Source organism: Tupaia chinensis, unplaced genomic scaffold (genome assembly GCF_000334495.1).
Source record: "Tupaia chinensis unplaced genomic scaffold, TupChi_1.0 Scaffold000519_1, whole genome shotgun sequence".
In the NCBI taxonomy this organism is placed as follows: Eukaryota; Metazoa; Chordata; class Mammalia; order Scandentia; family Tupaiidae; genus Tupaia; species Tupaia belangeri.
Window position 1 is genome coordinate 404,146 of NW_006160032.1, and position 17,116 is coordinate 421,261.

The 17,116-nt window shown below is 36.8% G+C and overlaps 1 protein-coding gene across 1 annotated transcript in view; it reads left to right on the forward strand.

The window, feature by feature from the left end:
• Positions 1–14,557, forward strand: part of HMMR (hyaluronan mediated motility receptor) — a 35,342-nt gene extending 20,785 nt beyond the window's left edge. Inside the window, exons 12-18 of the mRNA XM_027775065.1 lie at positions 3,349–3,465; positions 6,081–6,227; positions 6,754–6,906; positions 7,692–7,791; positions 8,529–8,705; positions 13,032–13,194; positions 14,253–14,557. Coding sequence (XP_027630866.1) covers positions 3,349–3,465; positions 6,081–6,227; positions 6,754–6,906; positions 7,692–7,791; positions 8,529–8,705; positions 13,032–13,194; positions 14,253–14,272 — 877 coding nt within the window. The 3' untranslated portion in view covers positions 14,273–14,557. The remainder of the gene's footprint in view (positions 1–3,348; positions 3,466–6,080; positions 6,228–6,753; positions 6,907–7,691; positions 7,792–8,528; positions 8,706–13,031; positions 13,195–14,252) is intronic.
• Positions 14,558–17,116: the final 2,559 nt, after the last annotated feature.

Sequence of the window (17,116 nt, forward strand, 5' to 3'; positions counted from 1 at the left end):
GGCAATCAAGGTGCTAGCAGGTGGCATGATATTTATTAAAGTGTTGGACTCCCACAATGGCAAAGCACAATTTGAGTCCCAGGTCTGGCAACTTCTTTCTTACTTTTCTCTCTCTCTCTCTTTCTCTCTGGTGAATGCACATACCCTATAGCAGATTTAAAAATAATAATGATGAATAAATAAAATTAACTAAATATTTCTTTAAAAAAAGAAGTAGCAATCAAAAGACAAGAATTGGGAAACATTGAAAAACATCATTCAAAGTAGAAAAATTAAGATCTTGGGGTTTTTTTAAACTCATTTTATATTTCTATCACATTGTGCTCCTTCTCCATTAAATTTCTTAAAAGTAAAATATCCAGTTTTGCTCTTGAATTCAAATTGCAAATAAAAAAAAAACAATTTGTGTTATTTAAGCCATTTGGGACCTTATTTCTAAAACGTTCTTTTTTAATTAAATATTTTTTAGTGTGATATAGAGCTTTTGCTACTGCACCACTGACCAGCCCTTGCCTTTTACTGTAAAGTCATATCTTCCATTAGACACCTTTTTTTTTCTTTTAGGTTTTTGCTGTAGGTCATGTACACACCACAGAAAGAGAGAGAGAGAGGGAAAGTGAGAAATCACCCCCTGTGTGTGGGGGTGGGGGGGTGAGCAAGCTGCAAATCCCTTTTCTTTCATTCTTGTTTTGGGATTTGGGGCATGCATGCACACGTGCCTTATGTGGTTTCAAGCCATCAGGTCAGAGACTCAAACCGCATAGCTGGCCACGTGTGATCCTGTACCTTAACCTCCATTCCACCTACTAAGCCCCATCATTGAAACATTTTCTAGCATGGAGTTAAATATGATCCTGTAGTATTATATATCACACACCCATGTATCTATCTGCCTCTTATTGAATACTTTCATTATTAATCCGTTTTCTTTTTTCTTTGCGATTAGTGATGAATACCTAGGTTTTAACTATTTCTGCTATTTGGAAAAATAATGCAAAAGTATAATGAGGAGGATTGTTCTTTACTGCAGCCAGTCTCAGGAAACAGGAACCTTAAGAAATTGAATAGGTGATGTGTGTTGATTTCAGAGAGGAAAGAAAGTTAAGACAATCATTTACTTAACTCAAAGAATTCTGGTCAAAGATCAAGACATAAGGATTCTGTGACTAGATCTGTTAACTAACTAATTTTGAGTAAGACAATCTTAATTTCTTTCATTTTCTGCTTCATTAGATATGAAATAAATGAGTTTTTTGCAATAATCTCTAAAGCTCCTTCCAGCCTGGAAATTTCAAGCTTAAGAGAAAACCAACTAAGAATTGAAAGAGATTCCACTTAGGGGATAAGGAAGAAAATATTATTACAGATCTTTTAGTAATATTTTATTGTTTTTGCTATGTTATATATATATTTTAAATCTTATACTTGTTACAGAGTGCATTTAGTTGTTAGTTTTTAATGAACAATTCTTTGTAAAATATGCTAGAGGATGCAGGCACTTGGCAGAAAGAGAGAGAAAAGGAAACTGAGAAAGCATCCCTGTAAGGGATGGTCGCACTGCAGTCCTTTTTTAGTCTCTCCCCTCCCTCCTTTTGTGATTTGTGGCACTAATACACATGCACCTGGCATGTTTTTCAAGTCGCTGAATTTGAGACTTGAACTGCACGATGGCCATGTGGGATCCATCCACCTTAATCACCATACCGCCTACTGGGCCAATGAGCAGTTTCTCACAGCTGCATCTTTTTTTTTTTTTCCTTTTTCTAAAATTTCATTTTTTTCTCCCATGAGCAAGAAAGACAGAAAGAGAGAACAGTGCCACCAATAGGATGTTGGCACCATTATCCCCCTCTAGCCTTTAGCCAGCCAGCCTCAGATCATGGGCAAGATGTGTCCAGTGTACTCAAGAAAGTCTCTGGACTGAGATGAAGAACCCTCTCATATGGAAGGCCACTGATTGACTCCCTTCTTTTTTTTTTTTTTTTTTCAAGTTTACTTATTTTGAGAAAGGGAGAGAGGAGAGGAACCTTCAGAGTCTTTATACCACTATCCACCCCCAGCCTATGTACCTAGCCTATACCAGGAGGCCCTGGAAAGTGAACCTGGACCTTCCCGTGTGAATCCAGTTGCATTACCACTATGCTGCCTTCTAGCCTATTACAGAATGAATTTAATCAGCCATTTATCTTGTCTCAATGTTTGACTTAGTCTATAAGTGCACAACTTAGTTTTTTTTGTTCTATGTGTTTAAAAGATCTCATAAGCCTGTAAAAGTTTTTTTGCCATTTTGGTAATATATAAGATTAATATCAGAACAAATCTCTGATTTGTAGTATATATCAGTAAAGATGACCAAGACCTCTAGTCTGTGCAAAAATAATTAATTAAAGAAGATAATCTTCTTTTGGGTCTTAGAATAACAATACATTATGTGGGTTACTCATATAATCAAAATAAATCCATATAGTCCTATAACTTTTCTCAAAAAAACTTATAAAATTATGTTCTTTTAAACTATATTTAATATTTCTTAAGTGTCTAAATGCAGGAAATTAAACTGTATTAAATCCAGGTGCATTCTTTAGTCTTTGGTGCTATAGGAGTCTATTTTAGAGTCTTTTTTCTTCCTTCTTTCTTGCCCTCAAAATTTTAAACTACTTACATAAATCCTTATGATATCAAAAGATAAGTTTAGTAATGAGTGATTGGGATGAAAACAAAAGTAAATTAAGAGCAGGAACGATAAGCTAATAGAAAAGTTATATATTAAAAAGCATGCAATTAGGGTCAGTAGTTGGCACGATGGTTGGGGCACTGGACAGTCCTACATGGCTGCTTGGTGAGAAGCCATTTATGACTGCATGGCCAGGATTTTTCCAAACATCTTCCCTTACTTTCCCTTCCCCTTCCCCTTCCCCTTCCCCCCCCCTCTCTGTGTCTCTCTCTGATCAAATTAAAATAAATGAATAGAGGGGCCAGCAGGCAGTGAGACCATTAAGGTTGTTGGACTCACACATGGCCTACTGCTGTCCCAGTCCCAGACCTGGCGGCTTGCTTTCTTACTTTTCCTCTCTTTCTCACTCTTGCCCTCTCCTCTCTGGTTAAATTAAAAATAAATAAATAAAGTTAAATAATTCTTTTAAAAACATAGATGAATAAAAATTCTTAAAAAAAAATAAAAGCATGCAATTAGAGGTAAGTCATAATCTTGAATCTGAACTGTCCATAAATAATGCAAAGGTGAAGATACGAGCTATGTGACTCACCATTCCAGAGGTAAATATATTCTCTGTTTTAGAGTGGTATTTTGTAGTTAACATTGTATCTTTAATTGTTCCTTTTTTTTAGGAAAGAAGCTGAACTGGAGAGGAGTAATACTGCTCACACTCAGGCCACCCTGCTTTTGCAGGAAACGTGTAATAGCACAGTGCAGAACCTTGAAGATGTTACTGCTCAATTTGAAAGGTATTTTTCTTGGTGGTCTGCATTCTCAGATATAATGTGAGCAGGGATAGGTGTTTACCAGGGGAAATCTGTGGACAAAGCAATCCTATAAAACAAGTGTTCGGTATTACTTTAAGTTCCATAATACCTATCCAGAAATAGGCATGTAAGTCACTTGGTAATTTTACTATATTTGTATAGAAATTTTCCTTTTCCCACTGTCCACTTCAAATTTCGTGCATTTTCAAATCTTTGGCACTACTTCTTTTTTTTTTTTTTTTTTTTGAGAGGTTTTCGCTATAGGGCGCGTGTGCTTGCCAGACAGACAGAGAGAGACATAGAGACAGATAGCGAGAAATCCCCCCCCAGGGGGGATGGTCACGCCGCAATCCCTTCTCCTCCATTCTCCTCTCGGGATCTTGGGCACACACGCACACGCACCCAGCGTGAGTTTTAAGCCACTGGGTCTGGGATATGAACCACGGTCGACTACGTGGGAGTCCAGCGACATAGCCATTACGTTCTTCTTGACTCCTAGGTGTCATCGTTTTCCTTAAAGAATGAAAAAGGTTGGATCTCACCATCACCATAAATACCCACATGTATACTTGTCCTGTCTAATCCCCTATTAGTCCTTTAACCTTCAGTGACCTCTCTCCCTGTCTCTTACTGTTTTAAACTTTTCTACTGGAATTTTCCAGTCAATATTAAAAGGTGTTAAATTGTGCTTTTTCCCACAAGTCACCAAAACATATCATCATAGTATGTGCCATTTCCCGAGACTTGCCTTTTCACTGTGGATGTTTCTGGGGTCAGGTCATGTTGCCTAAGGCTGTATGTAGTTTGTTTGTGGTCCTTGCTATCACTATCTGATATAGGAACATACCACCATTTACGTATGTATTCTTTCTTTAGGTTTATTTTGGGTTGTTTCCTAGTCCCTTTTTATTTATTTATTTATTGATTGATTGATTTGCCAGAGGGGATACATGCTTACTGGAAGGCAGTGGGAGTATGGTGTGGGGAGAGTTGTGAAAGCACCCCCTCTTCTCCATCTGTCTCCTTTTGGGATTTTGGGCACTCTGCGTATGCACCCATTGTGTTAATCTGTTGGGTCCATTCTGGAACTGTAGGGCCGTCCATATGGGATTCATTGCCTTAACCACTACTCTATGGGCTGGTCTGACCCAATTCTTTTCTTATTAATAATACACTTGTGTTGTGACCAGCAGTTGGCATAATGGCTATGTCGCTGGACTCCCATGTAGGCGACCGCGGTTTGAGTCCCAGACCCAGTGGCTTAAACTCAACACCTTGTGTGTGTGCTGCTTGTGTGCCCAAGATCCCACGAGAAGGGATTGTGGCGTGGCCATCCACCCTGGGGGGTTGATTTCTTGCTTTCTGTCTCTCTGTCTGTCTCTGTCTTTCTGGTGAGCATATGCGCCCTATAGCAAAAACCTCTCAAAAAAAACCCAAAAAACACTTGTGACTATTATAGCCTTGTAGTATGCAAGTGTAAGACGTTCTCTAAAATGTCAGTAATATGTGAATATTCGGCTTAGAAATTTAATACCAAATCACTTTCTAAAATGAGATTAAGAAATCTACATTCCCACTAGTAATGTTTGAAAAAAAGTACTTCAGGAAGTTTTTGTCCTATAATTTCACTTTCTTTCAGTATATTAATGGTATTAAACTTTATTTCTTCACAGCAGATCTTTCCATCATATTCTCTCCCTTTCTCTCAGTATCTAGTCTCTCTCTTAGAATTTTCCTATTTTTGGATCCAAAGAGATCTCACATCTTTCCAGTTGCCAAATATTTAAGCCTCCTTTATCACACGCTTAGGCTGATAAATAATTGTCTTCCCATTTATTTTCCATTTACACATTCCTCTATTCCCTTCTGTCATCCTCCTGTCTGTAGAATAACCCACACCTTTTCTTAGAGAATTTTAGTGACTCTCCTTTATCCCACCCAACCTTGAGGTGATTAGTCTCTGGCCTCTAGCTTCTTTTCTTGCCTTTCTTATTCATTAAGCTCCATTCTCACCTCTTACTGAATCAACAGTGTTCTCTCTGCCTCTCAACCCACATTAATCTTCATCCTCTGAAATACTTCTCTTATCTGCCCAGTAACTCCTCCTTATCCATGTCTCAGCTTAAGTATAAATTCCTTAAAAAGGCCTTTTCTGAATCACAAAAATGTAAGTTCCTCTGTTCTGTCAGCGTGAAGTTCTTTTATACTTTTCCTTTATCACTTATTAAATATTTCATTATGTGTTTGTTTACACAGTTTTCACAGAGAAAGGCATTTCATCTTCTTCCCCATAAAACCATAATGTCTATGACAGCGTGTGCAGATTTTATGTTTAAGTTTTGGAGTAATTTTCATCAATGTTGGTAATTTTGGTTTTTTTAAATCTCTGTGTTCATAGTACGTGCACAGAGTAGGTACTTGATTTCTTTTTCTTTGAATGAACAGAGGATGTGAGAACACTGGATTTTTACCTGTGTAAATGCATGAATGTATTATAAGGTTTGTTTGTTTTACCTAAAAATGTCAAATATATGATCATCGATGTGCTTGTTATTTATACCGTAGACAAATGCTTTTACTCTTTTTTCTTTTTTAAGCTATAAAGCATTAACAGCTAGTGAGATAAAAGATCTTAAGCTGGAGAACTCATCACTACAGGAAAAAGTGGCCAAAGCTGAAAAAAGTTTGGAGGATATTCAACAGCAGATATTGACCACTGAAAATTCAAATCAGGAATATGCAAGGTATGTAGAACACATAAAATTTTTCTCTGTATATAACCTTTGAACTATTAAGATAGTTTAATGCAAACCAGCTAGTAAGTGATTCAGAGGATGTCTCATGGGTTGCTTAGGAGCTTTGAAATTGCAAATTAAGAATCTACTTGGTAAGAAATGACAATTCTCAGACCCGCTGGTGGTATAATGGTAAGGGCTACTGAATCCCATGTGGCTGATGAGAGATTTGAATCCCAGACCTGGCCACTTGTTGAAAAGCACACCAGGCATATATGCATAGATGCCCAAAATCTTAAGAAGAGAATGGAGTAGAAGGGATTGTGGGTGGCCATCCTTTCTTGGGGGATGCTTTCATTTTCCCTTCCTATCTTTGTCTCTTTGGCAAGTGTATGCGTTCTCTAGCAAAAAAAACTAAAAAAGAAAAAAATTACAATTCTTAAAAAATGCCTTGAGTTAAAAAATGAGGGAGAAGGAAAAAAATGATTAAAATTGCTGTGAAATACTTAGTGGACTTTTCTCTATCAAACTCAAGGGTGCTTGTAGATCTCCAGGCCAAATTGGCCCTTAAGGAAGCAGAAATGAAAGAAATTACAGTTTCTTCTCTTAAAAAATTAACTGATTTGCAGAACCAACTCAAACAACAAAGTGAAGATTTTGATAAACAACTGGAAGAGGAGAGAGCAAGGTATAGTAATATCCTGTTATCCATATAGGATTCATCTCAAGACCCCTATGGATATTTGAAACCATGGATAGTACCAAATCCTGTAGAGTCCTTCCCCTGTTATCTGCAAGGGGTTGGGTATCAGACTCCTGTGGATACAAATCCATCAGTACTCAAGGCCTGTATATAAATGATTAGTATTTTCACATAACTTATGCACATCCTCTCCTACACTTTAAATCACCTCTACATTACTTATAATATCTAATACAATGTAAATACTATATAAATAATTGTTATACTAAATTATTTAGGTAATAATGACAAGAAAAAAGTCTACATGTTTGTGATAGATGCAACCATGATAAGCCTAATTACATAGTACATGTCAGCAACAAAATAACATTTCTGATCTAAGGTTGGTTATGTTGCAGATGGGGAAGCTGCAGGAACAGAGGGCCTACTATATATACTACATTATTACTATACATACATACCCATGATAAATATATTTTATTAGGAATGGTAAGAGCTTAACAGCCATCAATGCCTACAAATAAAATAGAACAGTTATAACAATATATTTTAATAAAAGTCATGTGCATGTGGTCTTTCTGTTTGAAAATATCTCATTTTACTGTACTCACCTATTTTTCAACCTCAGTTGACTTTGAGTAACTGAAATCATGGAAAGCAAAACTGCAAATAAGGACGGGCCACCCGAGTCTAGGTACGGGACACGAGCGCCTTGTGTAACTTATTTTTTTCTAATAAATGATGTTTTAAAATTTTATTATCCCATACAGAAAAGCTGGAAATGAAAATGCAATGGCAGAAATAACTGAAGAAATTAATAAATGGCGTCTCCTATATGAAGAACTGTATAATAAAACAAAACCTTTTCAGGTTTGTCAGCACTAAACTTGTGTTTACTTAGAGCATTCACTTACCTTCCAGTGACTTAGTTTTTCTGCTTGATGGTTTTGCAGTGCCAGTTTAATTTCCTATCAAACAAAGTTTACATATTTTATTTGTTATACATATTTTTCAGCTTTATTGATCTGTAATTGGCAAATTTAATTGATAAATTGACTTTTTAGAAAAAAATTATTTAATTTTATTTGTTATCATGGTTTTTTAATTTGACCAGAGGGTCAGGGAGAGTGAAAAAATAAGCCACTAGGTGTGGGACTTGAACCACAGTCAACCATAATGGGAGTCCAGCGCTCCAACCACCATGCCACCTGCTGGCCCCAGACATAAAATTTTTAAAGTGACCTTTATTGAATAAAAAATACATAAGTGACTTAAAGTTAGTAGTTCAGAAGGCTCTCCTGATATGAACTCTTAATAATTAGTCTATAGTAATTTATGCAATGTATTTTGTTATGTCCTTAGTTTCTCTTAAATTAATACACTGATCTCTCTAAAAGATAAAGGTATAAAAGCTAATTTTGGCAATTAAAAATATAAAATTTGAAGGATTTTTTTATAGAGAACCTATAGACAACCCTGAGAATATGTGAGCATTCTATGATTTTATTTTTTATTTTTCTTTAGTTGTTGCTTTAATATAACTTATATGAGATTTGTAAGATTTAATGAATTTAAGATTTAACTTTATTTTAAAAATTCTTTTTCAGTCACAACTGGATGCATTTGAAGCAGAGAAACAGGCTTTGTTGAATGAACATGGTGCAGCTCAGGAACAGCTAAATAAACTAAGAGATTCGTATGCTAAATTATTGGGTCATCAGAATCTAAAGCAAAAAATCAAGCATGTTGTGAAATTGAAAGATGAAAATAGCCAACTCAAATCGGTTTGTAAAGTAACTTTTAGTTCTATTAAGATATTAGGTAGCGGGGACCAACAGTTAGTGTAATGGCTATGTCGCTGGACTCCCACATAGTTGACCGCAGTTTGAGTCCCGGACCCGGTGGCTTAGACTCACGCCAGGCCCATGTGCAAGCGTGCCCAAGATCCTGAGAGGAGAATGGAGGAGAATGGATTGAGGCGTGGCCATCCCCCCTAGGGGGTGATTTCTCGCTTTCTGTCTCTCTGTCTGCCTGGCGAGTGCACGTGCCCTATAGCAAAAACCTCCAAAAAAAGAAAAAGATATTAGGTCGCAAGTTTATTTAATGACTTCTATTTAAGCAAAATAAAGGTCTTTAGTATCAGAAAAAAGAACAATAGTTTATAATAGAAAAATCTGTCTGAGAATTAATAGATTTATTTTTGAGTGTTGACCAGATCGGTGTTCAATGTGCTCAGAGTTCCATTTCAATGTGCTCAGAAATTAATAAGTCTCTTTAATATATTGAAAATTATTATTGATGATAGAAGAATTCAGAAAGGTTTACACATCCATTTATATTTGTAAAATAACAAAAACCTTGAGGCAAATACCATACAGAAAGCCAATGTTAAAAGATAGTTGGGTATTTACATTTTTTGACAGCTTTGTTGAGACATAATTCACATCCCATACAACTCACCCTTTTAAAACTGTCCACTTTAGTGGGTTTTTTTAGTATATTCAGGTATGTGCAGCCATCACCACAGTTAATTTTAAAACTTTTTCATCATCTCAAAATGAAACTCTATACCCATCATCTTCCTACACCACCCATGAGCCTTAACAGCCACTAATCCACTTTCTTTTTCTTTAGGTTCCCTATAATGGATAGTTCATATTCATGATTCAAATAATAGGCAGTCTTTGTGACTGGCTTCTTTCAGTTAACTTAATATTTCAAGGTTTATCCATGTTGTAGCATGTATCAGTACCTCATTACTTTTAAAAAAATTTTATTTATTCATTCATTTATTTTAATTTGACCAAAGAGAGACAGAGAAAGAGAGAGAGAGACAAAGTGAGAAAGCATGCCACCAGGTCTAGGACTCGAACTGTGGTCAGCCATGTAGGAGTGTCCAACACCTTAACCACCGTGCCACCTGCTGGCAACCCCACATTACCTTTTTACGGCCTAATATTTCATTGTTTGGATATACTATAGGATCACTGGGAAAGTTGTGACACATTTTGGCATTGGAAAATGTAGAAAAATAAGTTGTTACTTTCCTGATGACCTAATACATTTTATTTATCCACCATCAGTTTACTGACACTTGGTTGTTTCCATCTTGTGGCTATTAGGAGTAATGCTATTTTAAACATTTAAGAGGAAGTTTTAGTATAGACAAATGTTTTTTATTTCTCTTGGGAATTTACCTAGAAGTGAAATTGCTGGGTTATATGATAATTCTATCATTTTAGGAATTTTCAGACTGTTTTTCCAAGTGCCTATAGTATTCTGTATTCCTCTGGTGTGTGAAGGTTGCAGTTTCTCCACATCCTTGCCAACATTTATTATTATCTTTTTTTATTCTAGCCATGCCAGTGTGAAGTTGTATCTCATTGTGGTTTTAATTTTTATTGCTTTGATGGCTAATAATCTTGATCATTTTTTCATGTTTTACTGAATATCTTCCTAGGAAAAATTTCCTTTTTATTTTTGCTTTTTGTTCTTAATTGCTAGAGATTGCCAGAGAGTATTTACACTTGGCAGAGAAAGAGGGAGAAAGAAAAAACACTCTCCAATGGGAAGTGGTCACATTGCAGTCTTTTCTCCATTTCTGGGGCACACAGCATGCACACATCCCCAGTATGATTTTCAACCTGCTGGGATCACGTGGGATCTGGCTTCCTTAACCACTAATCTACGGAACAGGCTCAGAAAAGTATCTATTCAGATTTGGCTTATTTTTTAAATTGGATTATTTCTCTTTTAATTATTGGACTGTGAGAGTTTGTTATATATTCTGGATACAACACTCTTGTGACGAGTATTATTCCACATAATTTTATGTGTTACCTTCACTTTTTTGATAATGTCTTTTGAAGTACAAAATGTTATAGCTCAATGTGTTTATTTTCTCCTTTGTTTCTTGTTCTTTGACATCTGTATAAGAATCCTTTGCCGAGTCCAAGGTCATGAAGATTTTCCCCCTATGTGTTTGTTATAGTTTTAGTACTTACATTTAGATCATTGATCTATTTTAAGTTAAATTTTGTATATGGTATAAGATTTAGGGTTCAACTTCATTCTTTAGCATGTGGATGTCCAGTTGTCCCTCCATCATTTGCTGAAGAGACTATTTCACCCAAAAATTGGTGTCGGCATTCTTGTCAAAAATCTGTTCACTGTATGTATAAATTTATTTCTAGACTCTCAATCCCATTGCATTAATCTACACATCTGTTCTTGTGTCGCCACACAAGATTACTGTTGTTTTTCAGGAAGTTTTGAAATCAAAAATTGTGAGTCATCCTGGATTGTTCTCCTTTTACAAGATTATTTATTCTATTCTGGATCCCTTATGGTTCTGTATGAATTTCAGAATCAGCTTTTTAATGTCTACAAAGAAGCCAGCTGGAATTTGACAGGAATTGCATTGAATTTTTTTTTTTAAGAATTTTGTTTAACTTTATTTATTTTAATTTGACCAGAGAGGGACAGAATGAGAGAGAGAGAGAGAGAGAGAGTCAAAGTGAGAAAGCAAGCTACCAGGTCTGGGACTTGAACCACTGTTAGCCATGTGGGAGTCCAGCGCCCTTAACCACAATGTCATCTGCCAGCCCCAGGAATTGTATTGACTTTGCAGATCATTTAGAGGCATCTTGCCATCCTAATTATGTTAAGTCTTTCACTCTGTGTCCAAAGATATTTTTTCACTTATTTAGATCTCCATTAATTTCTTTCTTTTTTATTTAAACTTCTTTTTTTTTCTTATAATTATTTATCTTATTTTATTTATTCATTCATTTATCTTTTAATTTGACAAGAGAGAAACAGAGGATGAGAGTGAGAGAGAGAGAAGTGAGAAAGCAAGCCACCAGAGTCAGGACTCGAACCCTGGTCGGCCATGTGGGAGAGTCCAGCACCTTAACCACCACGCCACCTGCTGGTCCCTCCATTAATTTCTTTCAACAACAGTTTTTAGTTTTTAGTGTATAGGTTTTACACCCTTTCAAGTTTTATTCATTTATTTCTTCCATGAGAAAAAGAGGACACTGACAACATAGTCTTCATGCTGCAGTCTGCTACTTCCGGTTTCAGATGACGCAGATCATAGGCACACATGCACACAATTACCTTTCACCACAACCTCCACTCATTTTTGGAGCGCCCATAAGCTTGAATGAATCCAAACTCTGTTGCAAATAAAGGGAGCATGGAGCATATCTATGGGAAGAATTTAGATGCTATTTTATGGCCTGCTTCTTCCCTAAGACAAAAAGCCTAGGCTAGGACTCTGGAGCAGGACATGGAAAGAATAGCAATCTTCTTTCTGAGTGACACCTCTGCTTTAGGAGCTGAGCTTTCAGTGGATTTGTGGGGGAGAGAAGTGAGGAATAGCTTAAGGTTCTCTCAGCTTGCCTCTCCTGGCATGAAACCACCTCACGAGCCAGGGCAAGGGTAATCAGCATTTTCAGAATACTGTACCCAAGATAGAACCTCTGTTTCACAAGTAGAACTGCGTGGAAGAAGGGATCTTCCATCTTCAATAGCATTTGCCCAGAACATAACCTTAGCAACAGGTTGCCAAGATGATCTTCTCCTAGGATGAAAGTCTCTGATCGGGAGTGACAGGCATGGAGTTTGCCTCATTAAACTGGGTGTGGGAAGGGAAGGAGAAGTTTGGGTTCAAATACCATAGACTCCTATCTTTCTTATCAAGTTTTTGTAGATTTTCTCGAGTAGACTTTTCTTTATTTGCTATTTTTCCTTTTAGATCCATTCTCAGAGGCTTTAACTGGCTACCTTTGTAAGTTTCAGTTTCACTAGGGAGCTGGTCAATGGAGCTTCTCATGCTGTCATACCAGAAGCTGATCTTGGCATTTAATTTGACTAGAACTTTGATCAGGAAAATAGCTTTGTACCTGGAGAGGAGCATGAGAATTTAAAAGACTTTATCTCCTTTGTCATAGCTGTTCAAAGTCATTTTGTAATGTATGGTCCTAAAGCCCACATTTAGTAGCAATTTTTGCCATTAGGTTTGATGTGTAAGCAACTTTGGAATTTGCTCATAACATTGGTAACATGATGTTTAATCGTTTATTGTCTATATTTTTCTTACATAGGAAGTGTCAAAACTCCGTTCTCAGCTTGCTAAAAAAAAACAAAGTGAGAGAAAACTTCAAGAAGAATTGAATAAAGTTCTGGGTATTAAACGCTTTGATCCTTCAAAGGCTTTTCATCATGAAAGTAAAGAAAATTTTGCCCTCAAAACCCCATTAAAAGAAGGTAAGAAATGTATAAATATATTGAAGTGTCATCTTCTTTGGATTTGCTTTCACAGCATTTCACTAGTTACCCATTTTGTGAACTGTGAAAATTTGTTGACACCTTCTGATATAAAAGATATTCTTTTTTTGTGGGAAGAGAGGTTTTGCTATAGGGCTCGTGCACTTGACAGAGAGACAGAGAGACAGAAAGTGAGAAATCACCCCCAAGAGGAGTTGGTCACGCCGCAATCTGTTCTCCTCCATTATCCTCTCGGGATCTTGGGCATGCACGCACATGCACCTGGCATGAGTTTAAGCCATCGGGTCCGGGACTCAAATTGCGGTCGACTACGTGGGAGTCCAGCAACATAGCCATTACTCCAACTGCTGGTCCCATGTAAAAGATGTTAATGTGTACAATGCAGTTTTTTGCCTCCTTCCTTACTATCTCTTCTTTATATCCAGATCCCACCTGTCCTTCATGCCCAGTTCAGACAACACCTTCCTGAATACCTTGTCTGACTTTTTTGCTCCTACCTATACCAATACCTCCCTGCTCCAATTGTTCCTTCTGTAATGCCTTTAGCATTATAAATTTTTCTTAATAATTATTTCATTTTATTTATCATTATTATTTTTTTTACTTGCTATAGGGCTCACGTGCTTACCAGAGAGAGACAGAGAAAGTGAGAAGGAGGGAAAGCGAGAAAGCAAGCTGCCAAGTCTAGGACTTGAACTATGGTTAGCCATGTGGGAGTCCATCACCTTCACCACCACACCACCTGCTAGGACCAGCCTTAAGCATTTTAACCTAAATGTCTCTTAGGTACTTAATCATCTTCTAGTTTGTGTTTTGGAGGAGTACATTTTCTCTTTGTTGACTGTGAATCTTCGTATCTTTCACATCAGATTACAATTGGCTGAAATAATGAATAAAGGAGTATAAAATTATGCTGTAGAATGTAAGCGTTGTTGCAGTTGCCTTAGTGAAGGCAGGAGGCCTATTTCGAGTTTTTAATGCTTTTTAAATTCATTTTAAGTTAGAATACTAATATTTCTTTTTAATAATGTTTGTAGGCAATACAAATTGCTGCTGAGCTCCAGTGAAGTGTCAAGAATCATGCAAGTAAAGATCTGAAAACCTGTTGAAGATTATTTTATTATTTTATTTTTTTGTAATGGGTATTTTATAATGTTATATTTAATTGTAACTGCCTATTCTTTAATATGTGTAAGAAAGTTTTAAGTTGCTTACCAAAATGTCTTGACATTTTATTTTCTTTTAAGTACCTCTTCCTTACTGCTCACCTTTGTCGTCTAATTCTGATCATACTTTTCTTCCCCCCATTTTGTAGGGTTCATGTGCTTGCCAGAAACAGAGAGGAAAAAAAAAGAAATTACCCCCTAGAGAAGATGGCCACATCACAATCCCTTCTCCTCCAGTCTCCTCTCAGGATTTGGGGCTCACATACGTACATGCCCCGCCTGATTTTCTAGCCACCAGGTCCAGGATTGAAACTGCACAGGTGGCCATGTGGAATCCAGCACCTTAACCTCTAAATCACCTACTGGCCCTCACTCTGAACTTTCTAACTGACTGTCCAGCTTGCATTGCATCTGATCAACATTTTTCAAAGTCACTGTCATAGTATTATTCGCCCTTTTGAAACAGTGGTATTAAGAGTCTGTGCCCCAGATGTTTCTGCTTAATCCATGAAGCATTTCCTCATCTGAATGTCTTTAGCTAGGCTATAAGACATTGGCTTGGCTTATGCCTCTACTCTGATTCTAGTACTAATGTCTGTTCTCCCTACCTTTCATCCATTCACTTGTGCAGTTCAAGTAAGAAATAAGGACAAACTTCATAGTAATCTATCTTTTATCAGTCACTGAGTTGTTTAATAATGTACTGATTCCTAGGCTCCATCTAGGTTTTTCTAAATTGCAGTTTGTAAGGGACCAGTAGTTGGCGTAATGGCTGTGTCGTTGGACTCCCATGTAGTCGACCGCAGTTTGAGTCCCGGACCCAGTGAATTAAATTCAGACAGGCGCGTGTGCATACGTGCCCAAGATCATGAGAGGAGAATGGAGGAGAAGGGATTGCGGCGCTTTCTGTCCCTCTGTCCCTCTCTGTCTTTCTGGCGAGTGCACACGCCCGATAACAAAAACAAAACCCCTCCAAAAAAAGAAGAAAAAAAAATTGCAGTTTGTGATTTGGCCTATAAACTTGAAATTTTTAAACAAACTATTTAGTTGATTCTTAGATACAATAAAAATCTAAGAAGCTCTACATATCACCTTTTTAGAGAATTTATCATATACCACTCGTCATCTCCCTGTCTATCGTGCATTTGACTGATGTTTATGTAATACAAAATAAAATTACACAGTAAGCCATTGACCCTTTTAATTATTCAACTTGGATATTATGAAGTTACATAAATACTTCCGTTAAGATGTATTTATTACCCCTCCCTTCACACCAAACTTTGTGCTCAGAATCATAAATGATATTGTTTAGATAGTGGTAATTCTCGCTCTAAAATAATTTGATTTGCACAACTGGTATGATATTATAAATAATCTATTTTGTAGGGTTTCCCCATTTATGTACAGAGACTGATGCAGTCAGAAAATCTTTTATTTCATTTTATTTTTCATTGTTGGACAGCCCATGTTCTTGCCAGACAGGAACAGAGAAACAGGGCGGTGGGGAAGAAAGCATCCCTAATGGGGAGTGGTTACACCACAATCCCTTCTCCATTTTTCCATTGTGTCAGGATTTTGAGCATGCACACGTGTCTGTTATGTTTTTCAAGCCACTGGGGCCAGGATTTGAACCACACAGCTGGCCATGTGGGATCTAGCTTGCTTAACCACTAGGCTATAGGGCCAACCCTGAATAGCTTTATATAATCAATTATTTTATTAGCTCTTAATACATGGTTGAACTTTAAAATGTGATCATTTGAATTAAGTTCAGAATAAATACAGAAGTTAGAAAAATTATCCAGTAATATCAAATGATTGAAGACATCTGCTTTTAGTCAAGATGGTATAACAGCAGCATAAACAACCAAGTAATGGTCATCCATTCTCCATTGTACTGTCTCTTCATCCATTTGTGCCTTATCTTTTCCAGGAAAGGGAGAGAAGGCCAAACCAATTATCTTCAATGAAAGAGTGACATACATATTCCTACCTGATTTAAACTTTAAAATCAAGTCTCTATCTTTGTGTGTGTGAGGAGATAAAACAATCAGAAAGGCATTCATGTACAAAGGGATTTCAAAAAGTTCTTGGGAAAATGGAACTAAACTGTGAGTTTATTGTGGTGCAAAAATATTTTGGAACTGAAGAATAGTTTTTTCGTAATGCTCATTTTCTACCAACCTTTTGAAGATTCCTTGTATCTAAAAGTTGGGAATTTAGTTGAGGGGTAAAATCACCTGTAAGTATATGCTTTTGATACTGATTTTAATCCATTATCATTCACCTCTATATTTTAAAAATATTTACGAAGCATCCATTTGGTGCCAAGCATTAAGTTTGGAGCTGAAACACAGAAAACAAAACTTGGTCTTTAAGTTTTTAGTTGAGTGGAAGGAGGCAGACATAATGTAATTAAAAAAATCCCGTAAAATGTATAGAATACCATGAGGGAGGAAAATATGAAGGACTAACATTGGGGAGCATGTGTCTATCTGAGGATGGAGTCAAAGATGGGACTCGGATTCTGCAGGGCCTTATCGATGGGAAGTTTCTGAGAGGTTATAAGCAAGTAGTAAAATAACCCGGTATGTCTGTAAAAGATGATTCAGTCTGTAGTAGTGCAGATGATCTGGGGAGATGCCACGAAGTCTCTGGTGGCCCGAATGGCCCTCCCAGATCGCCAACACTTCCCACCTGCTTCCCTTTCTGACTTGTTCTCCTACCATTCT